This window comes from Cyprinus carpio, chromosome A10 (genome assembly GCF_018340385.1).
Source record: "Cyprinus carpio isolate SPL01 chromosome A10, ASM1834038v1, whole genome shotgun sequence".
Taxonomy (NCBI): Eukaryota; Metazoa; Chordata; class Actinopteri; order Cypriniformes; family Cyprinidae; genus Cyprinus; species Cyprinus carpio.
The window spans coordinates 4,315,096-4,337,259 of NC_056581.1; the positions used below are offsets into that span (position 1 = coordinate 4,315,096).

The 22,164-nt window shown below is 35.4% G+C and overlaps 2 protein-coding genes across 3 annotated transcripts; one reads left to right on the forward strand and one right to left on the reverse strand.

The window, feature by feature from the left end:
- Positions 1–10,980: 10,980 nt before the first annotated feature.
- Positions 10,981–16,462, forward strand: LOC109083037 (annexin A3-like). Of its 2 annotated transcripts, none has more exons than XM_019097858.2 (14): positions 10,981–11,100; positions 11,510–11,554; positions 11,697–11,744; positions 11,844–11,931; positions 12,080–12,174; positions 12,263–12,376; positions 12,491–12,581; positions 12,672–12,751; positions 12,857–12,913; positions 13,619–13,712; positions 13,883–13,978; positions 14,105–14,163; positions 14,311–14,433; positions 15,740–16,462. In XM_019097858.2, the coding sequence occupies exons 2-14, from the start codon at positions 11,540–11,542 to the stop codon at positions 15,800–15,802; spliced, it is 1,023 nt and encodes a 340-aa protein (XP_018953403.1). In that variant the 5' UTR covers positions 10,981–11,100; positions 11,510–11,539; the 3' UTR covers positions 15,803–16,462. The 2 variants fall into 2 exon arrangements, with proteins under 2 accessions (XP_018953403.1, XP_042620729.1); XM_042764795.1 differs by having other exon boundaries at positions 11,060–11,094.
- Positions 16,463–17,547: 1,085 nt separating this feature from the next.
- LOC109083035 (progestin and adipoQ receptor family member 3-like) lies at positions 17,548–22,012 on the reverse strand. Its single transcript, XM_019097854.2, has 7 exons — positions 21,839–22,012; positions 21,203–21,401; positions 20,968–21,130; positions 20,720–20,875; positions 19,457–19,654; positions 19,266–19,356; positions 17,548–18,424 (listed from the first exon to the last, which is right to left on the reverse strand). The coding sequence occupies exons 2-7, from the start codon at positions 21,385–21,387 to the stop codon at positions 18,282–18,284; spliced, it is 936 nt and encodes a 311-aa protein (XP_018953399.1). The 5' UTR covers positions 21,388–21,401; positions 21,839–22,012; the 3' UTR covers positions 17,548–18,281.
- Between the last annotated feature and the right edge of the window lie 152 nt (positions 22,013–22,164).

The window sequence follows — 22,164 nt, forward strand, 5'->3', positions numbered from 1 at the left end:
AGTCAACAGGAACTTGGTCTGTTTCTAATCAGTTACGTAATAAAGTAGTTTTAGAGACAAAAATGTAAAAAAATAAAAAGCTTTGTGATAAATATGAATAATAACTGTGGTGCGAATACTTGACTCTGGGCCATTGAAATAGTTCAAATGAACACACACTTGTGGTCTAACAGCTTTGTGGTTGCATTATCACCTCTTTGTTGCGTAAGTTTTTAATAATACACCATTACATCGTCAGTTATTCCTTACATATCCAGCACAGTTTCTCGCATGCCACTGGCAGTAACCGAAAAGCATTGTCTCTAATTGAGGAAAACATGGGGTCGCTAAATAAACAAAAGTTTAGAGGAGCTAGTTCGCAGGCAGAGGAAATGGCAGGTTTCCCCCGGTCCATATGTCAGTAATTTGGGGGCATTGTATACCTTGGCCTGAGAGAGAGGCTCATGATCGATGGAGGGGTGAAAATCCCGAGTCGCTGGCTCCGCGCGCTGCCCCGAAAATTGCTTTCAGCTGATAGTTTCATTTCACTTGACATTTATCAAGTGGATTACTGTGTGTTTCTCTGTTTACCACTACCATGATGGAGAGGACTGCGATAGCAGCGGGGAGACCAAATGTTTTTCCTTCTGTGTCGCTGGAAATATATACATGTAAATTGGCTCTGTAAACTCTTGAATTGACAGTAAACTCGCATCACAGAAATATATACACTGCGTTACGTGGACCGTCACCTCTTGACCCTTGTCGGAACGGGGTCGGTGCGCGCGCAAAATCTTAAAATTAACCGAGACAAGTATCCAGAGGCCATTTATGTCTTGCCATGTGGAAACGCATAAAAATATTGCATGTTTCACTCCTACTTTGCATGCAAATGCGTTAGGACTGCACTGCATTATTCATCCTCTCAGTCTCGTGACAATGCTAGAACACTGATCTGCTGGTTAGGTGTGAATATGAGCACTTTACAGACAACGGGGTCTCCAGCGAAGGAGCAGAGCGGTGCTATTATACTTTCCCTGATTACGGTCCACGCACGCATCTGTGCGGGGAGATAGTTACCGGAGGCCTCGAGAGCGCGTTTAATCACTTCAGTGGCACCGAATTGGCTCCCGCGCGCTCGACGCGTCCTCGCCTGAAGTGCGCGAGCCACCCCGACCGCCTCATCAAGAATCCAATCAGTTTAAGCGCGAGATGCACTTCGCTGGAGATGAAAAGAGATTTTCCGCCGGCATGTCAGTGTCATAAGGGCATGAGCACTGCATATGCAAAGTGGAAAGGAAATTAGCGCGGATTCTCTTCCCTCTGATAGTCATGCATTTATCAGGGGAGCGTGTAAGGAGTTCAAAACGAAGCCTTTTCTAGCAGATGCATTATTCATTCTTGATTTCAGGTCAATCTGAGCGCTTTTTAAAGAATTACACAACTTAATATGTGGCTTGGTGGGGACTGCATTGTAATGTAGGCATGATGATAGCCTGCGCGAACGCGCGGTTAGATTTAACTGCCGCGTACTCATGTCACTTCACACATGAATTGGACTTCGAGCTCGCTGCTGTTATTCGATATCTGCCTAACAAACTTTTCCTCCTTGGTCATTTATTATATTGCCTGTGAGGAAGCACAGAATCGAAAGCCTTCTTTTTCCCCTATTTTTTCTACAGTTCATGGAATCTTTCAATTAAGGTTCATATAGTGGAAAAGGTTCTTTAGATTATTCAAATGTTCTTCACACAAAGAACAATGGTTATTTTAAGAACTGTTCACTGAAAGGTTCTTTGGGGAACTAAAAGTCGTTCTTCTCATGAGTCGCTGTAAAAACTATGCAACCTTTATGTTTTTGAGAGTGTATGAATGTTAAAGGTTCTCCATTCTTTTTGAATGTAGAAATATGATTGGTCATTTATTTTTTGCTTCACATTATTTAACGAGCTCAGTTTTCTTTCCTTGTGTTTACATACTTCATTTTGAAAACAGAAGTTGAGACAGGACAGATTGAATGACTTATACCTTAAAAATGTCTTTATAATAAAAAATAAAAATAGCTAGTAGCCACAGCTATGAACTATGATTTGCTAGTGATTATAATCAGGTTCAGGTGGTACTGGAGGAAGTAGAGGGAGGGACTTGTTTATTTTGGGGCCATTTGATTGAACAAAATGGGTCATCAATATCTGTCAGTTTTCCATAAAGTGGAAATAATGATAAAAAATTGCCTATTGAAGCTCTATTCTTTTTTTCTTTAAGTGTAAATTGCTTAATATAATTTTTAGGACCTTTTGCCTATTTCCAAGCACTATAAATGCAAATCTGATTTGTACAAATGCAAACCATTGAGCTTAATCAGGTTAGAATATTGAATTTAACATGGAAACCAGGCTGTGAGAGCAGCACAATCCATTGAACACACTGTAGACTCGTTTTCATTCTATGGCGCAAACCTGACTTAGGTCTATTCTAGTTGGGATTTTAGTCTGTGGAAATAGTTTCCTTCCGGTTGCCCTCCATCCAACCTGAACGACCTAAACCTGCGCTATATGTGCAATTAAATCCCGGCCCAGGGTGCGCTCATTAGATGGATCCTATTGAACAGAAACGTCTTTGAGTTTGAAGTGGTTAAACTGTCATTTCAAATCGTCTGGACCTTGTGATTACCGGCACGGGAGGAATTATATATTTAGCTTTTAGTCCGTAGCGATTTCCTGCCCCTGTCTTGATCCTAAGTGACTGGAGCTCTAGATACCCCCATCTCCACGGAGTCTCGATATCCCCGCGGGAGGACTGTAATCAACGGCTCAAAGCAAGGAGAGATGCGAGATGAGGCGAGTGGGGGTCACGGCATACATGCGCGCATGCACAAAGCTGTCTGTGCTAAGCGCGTATTATTCATAAGTCTTTACTGCACAAACGAGAAGGAGGCACCTGCAATGCAAGTTAGTTAAAGACACACGCGACTGGGGTGAGAGGCCCTCACTGAGCCCCTGATCACAAGTGACAGTGCAGCTAAAGCCGAGGGGAATGAATGTGGACTGCAGTTTTGAGTCACAAACAGATTTCAAGTTTGGCAGTGTGACTGCTGTCTAAGGCCACCAAGATTTCTCAGCCAGTAACATCCAAAAATACACTTGAGGTATGAAGTTGAAGTGGTAGGAGTCTCACACACTGACTGAAAAAAGGTTCTGAAAGGGGGGTTTTCGTACGATAGAACCATTTTTTGTTCTGAAAAGAACCCTTCAGTGAACAGTACTTAAAAGAACCATGTTTTTCCTCAGTGTGAAGAACATTTTAGTAATCTAAAGAGCCTTTTGTCCATTGGGAAGATTTCATGGATGTTAAAGGTCATTCATGACATCATCAATGTCAAATAAAGAACCTTTATTTTTAGTGGCATAAAGTCTGGTCAACTTTGGAGCTTATTAACTGCCACAAGAACGACGTGTAAAGCACCCAACCACATTGTATTTTGTTTTCATGTATCAATCAGAGGAGGTTCATCTGAAATAAATGACTATTTCAGAATAATAGGCCGGAATATAAAAAAAAATAATAAAAATTAAAAAGTCAGTCATTTTTGTGTGGAAGAAATTGGCGCAAATGTGTGTAGATATTGTGTTCAGAATTTCTGTCTGGAAAGATCTTTTAAAAATCTAGCTTATAACACATGTGCCAAGTTCTTAGTAAATGTAGCCTCTTTCATATTTGTTTCATACAGTTTTGAAAAAATTCAAAATGATTATACCAGAACTATAATAATTTTAAGAAAAGTTTCAATTCAATGACTAAAAATGTCATGTGGTGCAACCATCAATTAAAAAGTACTACCATATTTTTCTTACACTGTGAGTGTACATATCTAGTCAATATATAAAAAAAAGTTTTGAAATATGTTTCAAGGTAATTTTTTTTTTTTTAAATATTATGAATTATTCATTCTTAATTGTTACATTGAGGAATCACATCACATAACATTTTAAAAACGGAACTAACCTTGTCTGTGTATAAAATAAAAATCAAATTATGTGATATTATATTATATTTATATATCTACAAAAACACACAAAAAAAGTGTCTCCGAATCCCCCCCTTAACAATTTCCTTTTTATACTCCCCATATTTTTTTATTATTATTATTTATTTTTATTTTTTTACATTTTGCTGGACCACATGCCAGATTTTTTTGCTTTTGAATTTTGTTAAAATACTTAAGGAATTTCATTTTTAATCAAGTTTTTCAGGATGGTTGTATCACATTTATATTTTTGACAAATTTTGATACATTCTCATCATAGATGCAAGCCTTTGTATCTATGAATTGCATTTGAAATGTTTTTTTATTATTATTATTATTATTTTTATTTATTATTATTAATAGATAGGACAAAAAAAAAGCCATATGCTAATCAGTTACAATGTGAAATTAGTCATAGGCTTATGCCCCCAGAGTTCAATGTCATCAGAGAGCAGACTCATGATGCCTTACAGAGCCCCTCTTATCAAACACTAAGTCACAAAGAAGAAGGATTAATGCATCTGAGTCAAATACATGATAAGCTTCATTAAAAAGAATTGTCTATTCGAGGGTAAATGCATGGAGTGGACAGGAAGTCTACTAATCTGTAACCTGATGCGCAAGGAAGGAAGGACTCAGGAACCAGCCTTCAGAGCTTTCACCAATCATATTCATCACAGAACCCAGTCCAGCCTCATTAGACCACAGCGCTGCACTTAACTAAACATCTTTTCCATAAAATAAATGCTTCCAGGTTACCCTCCGAGCAGGTCACGCTCCCATCTGATCTCAATTACCGCCGTGCATGGGTCGAGGCTCGAGCCCAGCCGATGGCGCAGTGCTGGACCTCTGAATTCACCGGCCGAAAGCGTCAACCCCGGCGTACATACGTCACATTAAACAATGGGGGCTGGGGGTCTTATTGAATAATTGGTTCCTCATGGGTTCTTTCTCGAGGAATATTAATTATGAGATGATTAAAACCTTTTTGGGGTCTTTGGGTGAGCGTTGTGAGGGGAAGTAAGGCCTAGTGCAGGGACCCTGCACCGTTTGATGGGTTTAACTGTCATTTTGGGAGAAGATCGGACATTTGGTTTGTACCTCAAGAGGAGGCATTTCTCTCCGAGGGTTGAGAATTTCATGTGGATTTAGATTTTGGCAGTGTTTCCCAAATTAATAGAGTCTTTCAGCATCTAATTTTTCTTACAGTACTGGAAAAGTAGAAAAGAAAACAATGAAGGGCTGCACCACATATGCTTTCTGCTGGCACAGAGAAAAATACTTGTTTTTCTCTCAAACAAGATGCCAAAATAAAAAAAAAAAAAAAAAAAAAAGTTGAAGGAGTTTGTTTGTCTGTCTCTCCTGTGGTCTTTGGATCCTTAAAGACACATATCAATTATTCGTCTTTTTAGTCTAGCTGTGGTTAGTCTTTAAGGCAGCATAGCCTTCATTTAATGTGTTTGATAAGAATGCAATTTTAGCTCCTGATTTAGACAAGACTCCACCATGTGGCAGCAAACAGAACAACAGCCTCTCAGCTGCTCATCTGTTATCCTTCAGAGATGAGCATTTTTTTTTTTTTGACCGTATATGCCATATTTTTAAATTCTGATGTGAAGATGACATCCTGTGCTCAGAGATATCATAATAATAAATAATGTTTTGGGAGGTTGCATTACATTATACTGTTGCATAACAGTAGGGGTATGGGGCTATAGTTGTCACACTTTGTAGTCCAATATTTTTGAGGGTATAGGTTTATTTTTTTATTTTTTCTCTCAGAACATACAAAAAAGCTAATGAACATTTTTATTGCCATTAAAAATAAATAATACAGTTAATTTAATAAATATTACAGTGTTGTGTCACAAATTAACCTGCCATTAAACAGCATATTATAGAGTTTTTTGTTAAATATAAACAGTAAAACAAGTTTGAAACACAAAACAAAACAATACATTAAAAAGCAAATAAATAAATAAAAGAAAGAAGGAAAGTACATAAAAATACTATATTATTATATGGGCAAATATTTGTATAAAACAATATTTATTTATTTTTTAATTTAAAAATCTCTATTTCTGCTAAAGCTGTTGGGTTACTTGTGAAAGCAATGAAACTATAGCAGCCATTCAGACAACACTCAAATATAATGAGAGTAGATTTAAAACTTAAGGTTGACCTGTATTCTCAGGACAAGAGCATTTCTTTGTCGGGGCAAGCTTACACGTTTGAAATGTTATACGTTTATTTGAATTAAAGTAAAAAAAAAATTAAATATAATAAATTAACATGGTTTTAAATGTATTAATATATTTATTTTATGCCTATACAGTCATTTAATAGTAAATATAGTTCTGTAAAGTGAGAAACTATAAGCAAAGTTTGGTTCTTGTATGTTTAAAAACTGTGATTTTTGTGCAAAAATGCTGAAAAACTCATGCTTATTAAAGGCAGGCACTACTAATTTATATGCATTTATTTAACCGATTAAATAATCTTTTATGAACATCTTTTTAAATCAATCAATCAATTATTATATCAGAGGATGTTAAAAAAAGAGAAAGAATATTAGCCCAAAACTAAAATATGATAAATATGATTTATGAGTAAATGGTTTTGCCTTTATATTTTGTGCTACAAACACATAATGCCATGAAAATTCTAAAATCCTTTTAATATCTGATTTATGATTTTTAAATATTCCACTGTACTCACTTTATCCATTATTATTATTTTTTTAATTCTATATAGGCCTATCATATTTCATAAACAAAAAGTAAATGACTTTGGCTTGTGGATTGATGTGTTTGCCTCAGCTGTAGTGCACAATCTTCTGAGAGCACACAGCTCTTCTGGGCTCTCTGGGAAGGACTTGGTATCCCACAGTGTTCAGGATCAATCTGCACATTATTCCGTTATGTTATTCCGGTTTGGATCGTCCGCTTCTTCCTTTAACCCACTATTTCCTCAAAGGTGCTGGACTGGAGATTGGACTATAGATACAATAGGACCGGTGTTTTACATACACTCAGCTGGGCTCTCTGAAATTGAAATATTAATGTATCTACTGCAGTGTTGTGGAGAACAGGTGATTTAGTGAGACTGTAAACTTCAACAGCTCTTGACAAATGAGAGCTGACTCAAAGATGCTAGACTTTCATCAAGCTCTTTGGTTTTCACACTTTACACCTGTCACGTTTCTCAGAGATTACCACGAGATCAGGGCTTTCGAAAAATCAAGCTAATTTTGTATGTTGCACAGTAATGTCCGGCAGAGGGAGACAGCAGACAGTCGGTGCTACAATCTGCTGTTACAGGGAGACCGGGGTTAGTTGTCACAGACCTTGAATCTCAGTCAGAGTAAAAGCTTTTTTTTTTTTCCTACTTAATTCTGGCAGTGTTTTTTTATGTTCTGTTCAAACGTCTAGTTCATTTAATCCCTTTTAAATAACTAAACTAAAATTATCTACAATATCTTCATATTTTGTAATAGGTCTGAACAACTGAACATAATAAAACTACACAAAATCAGCTATAGGGCCTATATACGTAATGAAGGTTTTTTTAAATACAAGGTCAATTATAATAATAATATAATTATTATTATTATTATCATTATAAAAAAATAATACATTACAATAACAGCTAATTATAATTATAATGATGGCCAAAACAATAGTTTGACCTTTTTTTTTTTTGATTTTCCCCCCACTTTTTTCATTGTTGCTATTTCATGAATTCTTTTGTTACTTGTTTTCACATTGCTAGTAAATTAATCATTATATATATATATATATATATATATATATATATATATATAAAATTTAAGTAACACACTGAATTAAACATGAAATTTTGAAGTAAAAAGACTTAATTTTTAAAGTGTTTTCTTGTAAAACTTACTCCAATAATATTTTATTTACAATTTAAGAACATTTACAGTGTATAATTTCAATACTATAAATAATATTCGGTATGTTGTGCAATATGACTTTTGTGTAATGTTTCAAAAAAATTAACATTTCAAAAATATTCTTCTCTAATTAGTGTCAATAAACAGAGGCTATTGTGACAACTTACCCCATACAGTATTCCAACATGCTCTGTTAGTTAATGTGTTTAATGAACTATATCATTTTCCTGAGCAAATATTGCAGAAATACCTTGTTTGGACGATGTTATGTTCCAGCTGTCAGTAGTACTGTTATGCAAGCGTGTCATTTCCTGTGTATATTCCTTATTTATGTGTGAATGTATATTGAGTTGTGCTCCAAATATACTATTGTATAACAGTCTGTGTTTGTTAAGACTTTAATAACTCCCTCATATTTTTCCATGACGTGAAAGTGATTTTTGTAACCCTGCTATCAGTTACTTCACTCTTCATGTCTGCTTTTTGTCCTGAAGTAAAGATGCAGATGGCACCTGTTGTTGTTTGTTCTCTATGAGACGGTCGGTTGTTTCTGTCTTTCTTCTCATCTGTATCGATTCTCTGCACTTTACACTGTGGGATTCAAAAAGAGGACAGTCACATGGAAAACACTGACTTTGGAGACATATTATAATGGGCTTAATGTAATTTGCTAACATCTGTCTCTGGTAAGTATTGTTTTTGTTGAGATTACTGATTGGGCTTTTTTCTTATAAATGATCATTTAAAATGGACATTTTTCTTTCTTCTGATTTTATAAACACAGGAACACCCACAAAAAAAAATAAAACAAAAAAACAATAGAAAAACACAAAATTTTTTCATTCAATTTATGAATAAATAAAAAAAAAATGTCTCTTCTCTATAACACTATTAGTACTTTTTTAGGAAAAGATTCTTTACATAAATGTTTTTTTTTTCACAAATGTTCATTAAATAGCTCATATATAAACATATTTATATTAGATGTTTGATATTATAGTTTTAAGGCTGTGCTAACAGCTGCTAGTCCTGGCTGAAGAACCAAAGTTAATAATACAACCAGTCAGCTTCCTTATTTGCACAGGAAATTATGAAATTTTGTTTAAGTTGGCTTTTTATCCAAATATGAGATTTCTTGCTCATTTTGGCATCAAGCCTGACTCATTAAACTCTTAGATAAATTATATATGTATGTCAAATGTCAAACTGCAGTCCATTAAAACCAGCTCTAATGATCTGAACTCTGCAAAATATTTATGTATTTATTTAAAAATAAAATAAAATAAATGAGCATGCAGTGTGCTGAAAGAAAATAAAACTTTAGTACTGTAGTAATAAGCCTACGGAAGTTCTAAGCGGCCATCCATTATAATTTTTTTCCTTTTTGTTTTCTCGTTATAACGACTTAATTTTCTCGTTATCTCGACATAAACAAAGTCGTTTTCCCCTCCCCATCGTTATAACGACTTAATTTTCTCGTCTCGTTATCTCGAAATAACGAAGTTCGTTTTTCTCGTTATAACTACTTAATTTTCCTCGTTATCTCGAAATAACAAGTTCGTTTTCCCCCCGCTCGTTATAACACGACTTAATTTTCTCGTTATCTCGACATAACGAAAGTCGTTTTCCCCCCCGTTTATAACGACTTAATTTTCGCTCGTTATCTCGACATAACGAAGTTCGTTTTCTCGTTATAACGACATGAAAGTTTTACTGTTGCTATAGAGTAACGAACTCAACTTTGACAGGCATCTGATGGACAGCCATGCAGGCGCTCTTACTGTAGCCTATATTTCAGCAAATTTTGCTTCGCCTAGGTAATAATAACGTCTACAATACTGTATAAATACAGGCTGATCAATCACTGTTGATTTTTTTTCCAAAGACAGTACAACGAACGTTTTTTGTTTTTGTAATTAACATGTTTTAAATGGCAACACCCGCGCCATTAGAGCTGCTTGGATTAAACTCACTTTTAATTTTCCCTTTACATAAAAAAAAAATATATAAAAAATATAGTTAACAATAAAGATTAGTAATAAGATATCATGTGTGTTTATAAGCTTCTGTTTTGAAAAGAGCGTTTCATGTGTACGTGCAGTGTATGTGTGTGTGTGTAGAAAAAAAAAACCATTACAACATTACAGAACAAAACTGAATTAAATTAGCCTATGGATTTTACATATACATCACATTTCTCATCAATATGGTTAACGATAAAGATTAGTAATAAGGAAAAGAAGCACATCAGCCTACATCGTTAAATCCCGTCCTACTGTAGATAAACAGAACATCTCCGCTTATTAACTACCTAATCATTAAATTACAATTAAATTTAAATTAATCATGAGCCTAAAAGGAAGCACAAATATAATATATATTGGTGCAAACAGAATACAGTGATGTCAACCTTGGTTTTGATAAGCAGTTATTGATGAAACAGAATGCGTTGGTGAAACTCATCTAGCAGGAACTTAATACACAAAATATTCATATTGATTCAAGCATTTAACATTTATGAATTAATTAAATGTCAGTAATAAACAAGACTGCACAAATTATAGCGATCACGAGGAAGGTCCGCGTACAATAAAGTGGATAGTATACAACACCCCATCAGTTATATTCAGGTCTATAGTGCCACCTGCTGGCGCAGTTTTGTAAATTCTTAGAGAAAATTAAGTCGTTATAACGAGAAAACGAACTTCGTTATGTCGAGATAACGAGAAATTAAGTCGTTATAACGAGAAAACGACCTTCGTTATGTCGAGATAACGAGAAAATTAAGTCGTTATAACGAGAAAACAAAAAGAAAAAAAATTATAATGCATGGCCGCTTAGAACTTCCGTAATAAGCAATTTATAATGCTGAAAATATAATTCATAAGCTAAAAATATGTATATTTAACATTTATGTATACATGTATACATATTTTTTAGAAAATAAAATTACATAAGGGAAAAAAGCAAAATATAGAAGACACAAATAATCTGAAATAATTGGACCCCACTGCACATTTTAACTCGTTAATCACCATATTTATCACATAGACTGGCTATGTTAATCTGTTTCATGACCTCAGACTGATCTCATATCCTCTGGTGTGTTTGGGTGTAGTCAGAGACCTGTGGAAGGTGTGGCTTAGTGCACGGACGACGGCGCTTAGCAAAAGTAAAGGTGAGAGTTTTGTTCCTCTTTCTATAGTAATCACTGTCAAAACCTTACCACTTACCAATATAGTCGAGTTTGATGCTTTTGTCTGTTACGATATGTGTTGCCAAGTATTCATCTGTAAAAAAGACGGCAGATTTTCTCGTTATGTTGGGTTTGCTCTCAGCGAGCATGAACTGTGATGTTAGCGGATTTTGTCATGCTGTCGTGAATCGCATATTAAATTACACAGAGAATAAACTTTGCAGTGTGTATTATGTAATCGGGATCTAATCCCCCATTTCGACCATATGCGTATGACAATGCTGCTTTATGCCTTTGTAACCATCCAAACTTTTGTTAATAGTACGTAACTAAAGAACATAAAGCATATTCATTTACATTTATGTTCAATATAATTAATATCTGGTTACAGAACTCAAACCCATCCACAAGAACAGCAGGAATGTCTTCTGTATGGGTCAGTACGGTTGTTTATTTCCCTTTTACTTTAACCATTTCAGGATAAAATCAATCTATATTTACATTTCTTGCTCTGAAAGTGTTGTTTACTTAAGATGATAACGTTTCAGAAGATTTATTACTTTTCATTTTATTTTCAGGATGATTTGGATCTTCTTCTGGAGTCCCCCTCCTCTCTGACTGTAAATGTAAGATTGTCCTTGTGATTAAGGTGGATTTATACAGTCATACATTTTATATAGAAGGTTAAACAGGTTTATATATCAACATAATCCATGTTTTACTAATCAACAGCACGTGGCACCATTAAGGAGAAGCCGGGCTTTAATGCAGGCGAGGATGCTGCTGCTTTAAGGAAAGCTATTGAAGGCATTGGTAAGTCACTAACATGGGTGTGGACTTGTTTGTGAACTAACACTGCACACATCCAGCTGAGATGCTGGAATCCTGTTGCTTTCTGTTTGCTGGCTGTTGACTTTATGTCACAATGAGGAACTGTGTGTTTGCGTTTGCAATCCCTCAGGCACTACTGAAAAGACTCTTATTGACATTCTGACTCAAAGAAGCAATGCCCAGCGTCAGCTGATCTGTAAAGCTTATCAGGACGCCACTGGGAGGGTAAAATACCATATTACCTGGACACATGTTGAACTAACTATTGAATGTTGCCTGACATTTTAAAACATGCATATGTTGTTCCTCTTAGACTCTTTGCGATGCCTTGGAAGGTGATACACATGGACATTTTGAAGATATTTTGGTGGCCCTCATCACTCCTCCTGCTAAGTTTGACTGCCAAGAGTTTATACAGGCTATAAAAGTACAACACAATGAATTTTCTTTTTGACTGCTTATAGTTTAAATGTCTTTATTCAGAAATTAAACCAAGATTGAGTCACTGATTGAGTTGTAAAAACATTGAGTTTGATCACAGGGTGCCGGTACAACCGAAAGCATTTTGATAGAACTGTTTGCATCACGCTCCAACCATCAAATCAAGGCTATGTGTGATGCATATTTGGCTGGTTCGTATCTTTTATATAAAAAAAAAAATCCACAATATTGTTAGGATTCTTTGACTCTTGGATCTCATTTAAATCTTGTCTGTTTTCCAGAAACCGGAAGAGCTCTAATTCACGACCTGAAATCTGAAGTGTCAGGGGACTTTGAAAAGACCTTGTTGATCCTCGCTGAGGTTCAGTCAAATCAGTTTTTTTTTTTGGTCCTGCGTCATACTTAAATTCATTCAAATGAGCGATGCAGCTGTCTCACTTACAATATGTTGTTCTTTCTAACTAAGGGCAAAAGGGATGAAAGTACAAATGTCGACGTGGCAAAAGCTAAAGAGGATGCCAAGGTGAAGTGAAAACACTATTGTTGATGTTTTATTAGGTGTATACATAAGTACAACCAAACTCCGCCAAAACAATCGAATGAATAAACAAAACATACTTTGGTTATTATGCGCATGTATGCCTGTGTATCAAAGGGACAGTCCACCCAAAAATGAAAAGTCTTTTATTATTTATTCACCATCATGTCATTCCAAACCTGTATGCGTTTCTTTCTGTCATGACAACTCTTGAAGAGTTTAGCATGGTAATGTTAATGTGTTTGTAGTATAGTATAGAGTAGTATAGATCTGCCATGCAGCTGCTGCGGCAGAGCAAGTACTGAGACTTGCTACTGCCGATGCATAACATACATGAAATTACCCTGTAGCAGATCTATACAGGTGGAGCTGGGGAAGGTGGAGGGTTTCTGAGGCACACTGCTACAGTGAACACTAGCCGAGTATCTAAATGTTGAAAAGCAAGCTCATTGGCTGCTGATGTGAAAAGAAATCAGTCAGCTGTACCATGTGAATAATGATGTGATTATATTAGATTTAAGTTAAAACCTACAGGCTTGCGCCATCTAGAGTTTCATGTCAGAACTTTGTATTTCTTCTGCAGAACATCAAAGAAGATCCCATTGACTTCCATTGTATTTTTGTTCATATAGTTTAACATTCTCACCAAAATTCTTCAAAACATCATCCTCTATTTTCCCCACTGTGCAGATCATGTACGAGGCAGGAGAGAAAAATTGGGGAACAGAAGAGAGCAAGTTTATTGACATCCTCTGCCACAGGAGCGTTCCTCAGCTCAGACAAAGTACACCTGCTGGCTTAGTTTCATATCTCTCATTTTATACACTATTTTGTAATAATTCTGACAGAACTGTAACTTAATGTGTGAGTACTGTATTGAACTGTAGTTTTAAAACCACTGAGTGATGATCAGTGTTCCTGTGTGTGAGATGTGTTTCAATCTTTATCTCTCAGCTCTGGTTGAGTATAAGAGTCTGAGCGGAAAGACTCTTCAGGAAAGCATTGAACGAGAGATGTCTGGAAGACTGGAGGAGATTCTGGTGGCTATAGGTGATTATTAAGTGGTGTTTGTTAAGGCAATTGCTATTACTCATAAGTAGTTTTAATTTGAATTGTTTTAAGATCTATTTTTTATTTTATTGTTTCATGCTCAACTTGAAAATGTCTCTGCTTTAGTGAAATGTGTGAAGAGCGTCCCAGCATACCTTGCAGAGCGTCTGTATAAAAGCATGAAGGTTAGAACTGTTTTTCTGTATTCACTTCTCCTAATTTGTCATATGACAAAAATCATGTACAGTGAAATGTCTAAAACCGTGAAACATGAATCTGCAATGACTCTATAAGCAGACTATTTTTGAATAAGAAACATTTGTATTTTTTAGGGTGCCAGTACCACTGAATCTACTTTAACTAGAATCATAGTGAGCCGTTCAGAGGTTGATCTGCAGGACATCAAGGCAGAATATAAGAAGCTCTTTGGCACTTCTTTATACTCTAACATTGAGGTAAGAAGTATTAAATGAAAACTTGTATACTGAAAAAATGTGGTGCTTGTGCTGGTAAACTCAACAAAGAATTGGCAAGTAACACAATGAATTAAATGTAAAATTTTGAAGTAGAAAGACTCAAATAGTATTATCCTGTAAAACCGACTCCATCAAACTTGAAAATCTAGATTCTAAGGCTTTGTTCAAATTTTTTCCTGCTTCTTTCCTGCTTCTATTAATGTGATTGTAACAAGACCCTGTTCAATTTTCTGATGTACACCTTCAGTAATATTGGCTCTGGTTGAAGTGTGAGGTAGGGAGTAACCTTGACCAGTGTCTGATAGTGATTTGCTGATGAAATGATTGACATCTTAAGTGGGCGGGACTGGTGATTAGCCCCACCCTGTAGCCCCACCCAGCTATAGCTGCCTCCAAGTCATGTGTTTATCATCACATTTTCAAACTGAGTTCACATGAACACCACTGCAATGTTGTGATTACCAGATGCAGGCTGGATTTCCTTTATCTGAGTTGGGACGTGACATTGAAAAAATAATGAGGGATGATAAGTGATACAGCTGGTTAGAACGGGTTTAAGAGGTTTATGATGGGAAACATTTCCCATCATTCTCTGTGGCTGCACAAGAATTGAAAAACGCATAGAAATGCATGAGTTGCACACCTAATGTACATCCTTTGCTTTTCAGTTTGCTTACAAAAAGAAAAAAGAAGCCAAAAAGCATTCCAACTTGGTCAAAAAGTGAAAAAGGAAGAATTAAATATGAGATTGTAAAAAATGTCCATTATTTTCTGACCAAAATCACTTGTAGTAAAGATTATGACTTCTGAACACGTATAGTAGGATCTTCCCAGAGGACTTGTGGTTGATGCATCTCTGCATGACAACATTCAAAGTAATGCCGATTTTTCTGAGGTTCATGGGTAAAACCGAATGGGAAAACACATGAGAGTTTAACATTGTCCTGCAGCATTCTTTTGACCGGCATGTGTGCCTTAGACCATCAAACACGCTTTGCACTGTGACCTGACAAGCCCATTGTAATAACAAATCTGCTGCTTTAAAGCATTGTCATTTTCTTTGTTTGCTCTCTTCCCATACATTACTGTTCCTAGTTTACTATGAAGATGCTATTGCCCTCCAGTCTCTTAATTTTTGCCACACTAAAACCAGTGGTTTTAACAAAGATCATAAATATATTTCTAAATAATAAATAAATACAGGTTCTAAATATTTAGCAAGTGCAGTATGAGGTCAAATGTCAGTAGTCCCATTAATGATGTCCTTTTTATATCTTTTTTGTAGTCTGATACATCAGGGGATTTTCGTCAAACCCTGCTGAAGATCTGTGGTGAAGATGGGAAATGAATGTATCCACTGCCAAAAGAAGAATTCATCACCTCTGATGTGCTATAATCTGAAAGAATGTCCAGATATCAGTTTATTATAATTACAATACTATTAATAAATCAGAAGAGCTTTATGAAATGTATTCTTGAACTAGCTTGATTTTTTTTAAAATCATAGATAACTTGGTTTTACAATAACCCTAATATAACACAAAATATTTTTAGAATCAGAAACTACACTTTAATTTGTCACATTTTTCATTACACATTATGTCTAGATGGAGAATGAATAGCTGACATTTTTTCCATGCCATTTTGCGTTTTGAGATAGTCTTCAATGTGTAGTTTTGTCCCTGATCAAGCAGGTGGCAGTAAAGTACATGCATTTAATAGCAAATTGGTCAAACATTAAAATCTCTTGGGATTTCAGTGGAACAAGCATTTATGTGAATGCTCATTTTGCCTTGTCACTCGCTCATAAGTATGTAAAACCAGAATTAGGATGACGTTTGGTTATAATTCTACTGCAGAAATTAGACTTTCATCCTCATTTAGAGATTATTAATATCTATTCCTCCAAAAACAATGCAGATTGCGGTGAGGAAGTGATGTTTGCAGATGCTGCTAAAGCCCACAAAAGGTTCTTAGCCCCTTTCACCAATAAAGACCACTGATAAGACTTGAAACGTGTTTTAATTTGCTATGGAGCATCTGTGAGGTCACAACGACAGCTTGTAAAGTGATTTGAGGCACTGAAGTATGATTTTGTATCATCATTTTCATGTGATATAGCTTGAGAATGTGTTAATATTACACTTGGTAATAAATCAAGACTAAATATTATGAGCAGTAAATAACTCTTTATGCAATGAAAACTCATTTTACATACAGTAATTTGGGTTTTTGTTGAAATTCATCTCCATATTAACATGAGCATGTGTAAAAACAGTATGCCGAAATGAAAACTCACAGATCATCTTAATTACTGTTCATAATATACAGCTGTTGTTACTTAAGTAAAAGAAAACCTGACCTCTAAACCACATTCTCTCTCTTCAGACAGGAAAAGAACAATGCCCTGGAAAATCCCTAATGCCACTAGAGTAGAATAAAACAGTAGGATTAAAACAGATTTCAGAATATAATTAAGACAATTCAGCTCTTTTATTGTCAAAAAAAGACATTTGGCATCATTAAGGGATTAAAGAAAGGCCATGGAACAAGGTCAACTTTAACAAGGCATACAAAAAAACACTCTGTCCTGAAGGATTATGATATTTAAGCAATAACTTGTAAAATACAGTATGCTGAATACAGTTCTGATATTAAATTGTACAGAGAAGTCGGATTCGTTCTGTTGGATTCGAGTCTATTGAACCGATTCTTTTACGAATTTGACTGAATCGTTCAAGGACTCAACATTTGGAGTGAATTTAAGTTTTGACCTACGCTACGAAACGTTTTTATACTTTGTTTTTATTATAAATGTTACAGCTTAGTCATACTGGAAATATGCATATATCTTGAGTGTTTTAAATATTATTTTATAAAAACGTGCACACGTGCATGGAGTGGGAGCGCGCCATGATGGAATAATGATTATAAAGTTTTTATACATTAAATATTTTGTTCACTAAATAAGGTAACTGACATTCCAGAAACAACAACAAATAGCTTCAAATAAAGCAGAAAACCTGGAAATAACAGCTGGAAGTGACCTTGACGAATTTACTTACTTTTGACGACTAAAATACACACAACAGGTGCAAACAAGATTTCTTTTTATTCAGTTTCACCATTCAGATCGATATTAATTCAGGCAGTTTCTATTATTCCAAATAATCAAATAGAGAAAATCAAACCATCAACAGAAGTTCAAAAATTATGAGAAACAGTAACATGAAAGGGTTTTTTTTTCGATATATGTTCATATGCAATTTAGTGCAACTATTGTGATTTTGACCCATTGTTCACATAAAGTACTGAAGTAAGGTTTCTTGGTCATTTAAATGCCCAGTTCCCAGTGCTGCTTTATACATGAACTCAAATGTGTTTAATACGTAAAATCAAAAAAAAAAAGAAAATCTGATTTACAGTATTCTCCTCTAGCATATAATTAATCAGTTTCAGAACAGTGATAGTTAAGTGCATTTCAATTAAGGACATTCCAGAGTGAGGCATATTAACAGCATGTATTGTTTCACAACCCCAATGATACAATGGGAAAAGGCTCAGTAGAAAACATAAGACATAAAGTAACAGACAAAGACTCTTGACATCCAGCAGAGAATATGTATGAAACATTTGTTCAGGCAGAAAAACTCAACTGATTGCACAAAACGTGATTTTCATTGCACGTAACCCTACAGTAGGATGTTCAAAGGCAGATGAGAGGTAAAGTTTCATTATTTGACTCGATTTAGCACAACTTAAAATAATGCCAAACAAAAACCGAATGAATTCATTGAACATAAACAGCTCAGATGATTTTATAATGTTTAACCATGACTGCTGTAGTCTGTGCAGGACTGATTGTGTCTGTACTTCATGATGTAGACAGCGGTTTGGTGCCACCAGTAGAACATGACCACCACCAGCACGTGCCAGAGCTGGTGACTGGCTCCAAGATAGTTCAGCTGGCCTGTGAGGACAGACATAAACATGTGGGTAAATATTTGTTCTGACAATGTATCAGTGTGATTCTTGACTAACTTGGTTATAATTTTATTTGATTAGATTTCAAAACGAATCATTAAAAAACAAAAAAAGACACAACATGTAACCAGAATTAGATTGGGGATCTGGATTTGATAGTTTTTAAAAACGTAAAATCTAACATCAGCATTTAAAAAGTTTTTTCTTTTCCAAATATGTGGGTTGAAAAGAAGGGCAATTTATTTTTTTATTAATGGAATAGTTGTACAGGCCATTCAAGATGTAGAAAATCAGAACAGATTTGGAGAAATGTAGCATCACATCACTTGCTCACCAGTGGATGCTCTGCAGTGAATGGGTGCCGTCAGAATGAGAGTCCAAACAGCTGATAAAAACATCACAATAATCCACAAACAAAACCATCAAGATGTTTTTAACTTCAAATCATTGCTTTTGGCTAAAATACAAGTCCTCTATTCATAATACTGCATCTGAATCAGGAGATAAATATGCAGTTAAAAAGCCTTAATAATGGATTTGTTTCTTACAAACACGCAGCTTTTCATTTCACGAGAAATTCATTAATGGACTGGAGTGGAGTGGATTATTGTGATGTTTTTATCAGCTGTTTGGACTCTCATTCTGACGGCACCCATTCACTGCAGAGGATCCACTAGTGAACAAGTGATGCAATGCTACATTTCTCCACATCTGATGAAGAAACAAACTCATCTACATCTCGGACGGCCTGACATTTACAACAAATGTTTATTTTGGGTTGAACTTTTCCTTTAATAAAATACAGCAATTTAGTATAGACAGTTCACCTGGAAAGTATCGTTCTGGGACTTTACTGACGTAGAAAAGGAATGCTGAGGCGGCAATCAAATACATGATCATGACTCGAGGAAAAAACACCTGCAAAGAGATAAAGTGTTTGGTAATAATAGCACAACCTTCACTGGTAGAAGTGATATGTGTCTCCAATAATACATTATGCAACAAGCAGATATATCACCTTTACGATTTCAGAGTCAAATCCTCCGTTGATCCAGACCCAGTGGCAGGCTGGGACGATGCCGTATCCGGCCACAGAGCAGAACATGACAGAGCGCAGTTTCTTCCACTGCTGTGTGAGGTAGAGCGGATGAATCTGAGCCGCAAACACAGCCAGGATGAGAGCCAGCACCGTCAGCAGGTACACCTGCCTCCAAAACTGAAACAAATGTCATGTGTTACTTCATCCGCAAAAGAGATCAAAAAATTTATTCATACTCAAATCTATATATTTATACTTAAATCAGATAACCATATCCATCTCTACACAAACCAAGCTTTTAAAGCCATGTACAACCAACACATGATCTTACAACAGACTCAATTATTTCTTATAAGATCTTAATATATTTATGAAGACTTACAAATAAATATGTATAAATAATATGTATATTATATACACTACTGTTTGAAAGTTTGGAATAATTACGTTTTTTTAAATGTTTTAGAAAGAAGACTCTAAAGTTCACCAAGCCTGCATTTATTTGATTAGAAATACAGTAAAAGCAGTAATATTCTGAAATGTTATAATTTAAAATGACTGTTTTCTACTGTAATATTTTAAAATGTAATTTCTGTGATCAAAGCTGTATTTTCAGCATCATTACTCCAGTCTTCAGTGTCACATGATCCTTCAGAAATCACTATAATATGCCGATTTGCTGCTCAATTATTATTAAAAACTTAAATTAAGTTTTCCTTGATGAAGATCACTTTTGATCACTTTAATGCATCCTTTCAGAATAAAGTTTTAATTTCTTTATTGTTTAAAACAAAATCTTACCACTAATTTTTGAATTGTAGTGTATCACAGTTTCCACAAAAATATTAAGCAGAAAAAATAAATGTTTCTCGAGCGGCAAATCATCATATTAGAATGATTTCTGAAGGATCATGTGACACTGAAGACTGGAGGAATGATGCTGAAAACTCAGCTTTGATCACAGCAATAAATTCTGTTTTAAAATATATTCTCATAGAAAACATTTATTTTAAATTGTAATATTATTTCACAATACTACTGTTTTTACTGTATATTTTTATCAAATAAATTTAGCCTGGGTGTCTTTCAAGAAAATAAATAAAAAAAAAAAAACTATAAATAAATAAAATGTAATTTTTATTTAATACATGCAATAAAACATTTAAATAAAAAATACAAATACATTAAAATAAAGCTGTAATAAGAAACCATGAAGTCTCTTATAAAACACATCTGTCATACACTGTTGCAGTAGAAGGCATAGAAGACTCCAGGCACATAACATCCCAAAATCCCCACGGATATTCCAGCATAGTCCAGAGCAAGCCAGCGGCGACACGTCTTCTCCGAGCGATGACAACAGAACAAGTGATAGCCCACGGAGCACAGCATGCAAACCTGACCATAGAATAAAAAAATAAAACCCATCAATTAATATGTAATGCTTATTTGTATAGGTAAAATTTCCTCCCGCACATTTTATATATTACCTGAAAACAAAACAGTCCTATTGAATAAATGACATAGTCCTCTCGTGACGCCCCTGCAGACGGCAGGACTGTGGCCATGTCATTCACTCCCAGCGAGAAGAACAGCAGGAACCCGAGCAGATGACTCCAGATGTTCACCGTCTCATTGGACAGAATGAATATGCTGTAGGATATGAGAAATAATGAGTAAACGAACGGGAACACATCTACACTAGCAAAAGGGAAAGAAACGCACCTTTTGAGGCACAGTTTGGATGGCAGGTGTGCTCTGTATCCATCTGTGATGTACGGATTCTCCTTCAGAAACACTGGGATCTGTTCGTAGGTGTATAATCGGATTCCTCGTGGCACGAGCACAGGCCAGTACTGGTAGCTGCCCAGCTCGATGTAATGAGTGCTCTTGAGGCTGTTCTGAGGCATCTTGCTTCATGTGGCTGCAGGAGAAAAGCAGATGCATGTTTCATTCGTTTCAATAAAATACTACGGCTGTCTCAAAACAGCGAGCTCCCTGTGCACACACAGTATCAGGGAAGCCTAAAACCAGCTCCAGCAAAAACCTTAGAGATAACTGTTGAGAGTTAAACTAGGACACACTGTGCTCCGGTTCGAGTTTAAATAACTTTGCATGTATTGAAATCTATGGCTAGTAAGATACATTCAAATACAAAAGTCTCTATATTTTCCTGAAAACTAATATATCATAAACACAACCAAACAAGCAAAACATTCCCGTTTTCTGCACTACAGATTCGAACGTGTATAAATGTTTTGTTTGTGCCGCTGATGTGAAGCGGCTAACTGCGCTTTAACGAGGATTAAATTAGGCTTTTAAATCCATTAAATCTCAGTGTAAGTACGGCAAACCTCTCACCTCCAGGTAAAGGCATGCCGTCTATCCCATTCAGCTCGGTCTGTTCCTTAATTTCTGCTTAATATCAGAATATGAGCGTCATGTTGATGACCGGCCGTTAGCTAAAAGCTAAAGAAGCAGCGAGTGCGTGACATAAAAATCCTGCGACAGACACACAATGCGACGACACGTCACTCTCACTTCATGAATGATGGGTTTATTTTAAGGAAAAGGCATTTTTATGCAAAGAAATTAAACAATAATAATAATAATAATAAAAACTTAATGTTATATATATGTTATGTGTGTTATATGTTACATAAAAGAAACATTTCGTATATAATTTA

Bases quoted from the DNA above. Each gene is read 5' to 3' on its own strand.
- LOC109083037 (XM_019097858.2), top strand. The intron at 11,932-12,079 runs GTAAGTCACTAA...GCAATCCCTCAG, and splicing joins GAAAGCTATTGAAGGCATTG to GCACTACTGAAAAGACTCTT. The intron at 12,377-12,490 runs GTACAACACAAT...GTTTGATCACAG, and splicing joins AGTTTATACAGGCTATAAAA to GGTGCCGGTACAACCGAAAG.
- LOC109083035 (XM_019097854.2), bottom strand. From the start codon at position 21,387: ATGCCTCAGAACAGCCTCAAGAGCACTCATTACATCGAGCTGGGCAGC. The intron at 19,655-20,719 runs GTATGACAGATG...CATTTGTTTCAG, and splicing joins ATGCCTTCTACTGCAACAGT to TTTTGGAGGCAGGTGTACCT. The intron at 19,357-19,456 runs GTGATATATCTG...ATCTCTTTGCAG, and splicing joins TTGACTCTGAAATCGTAAAG to GTGTTTTTTCCTCGAGTCAT.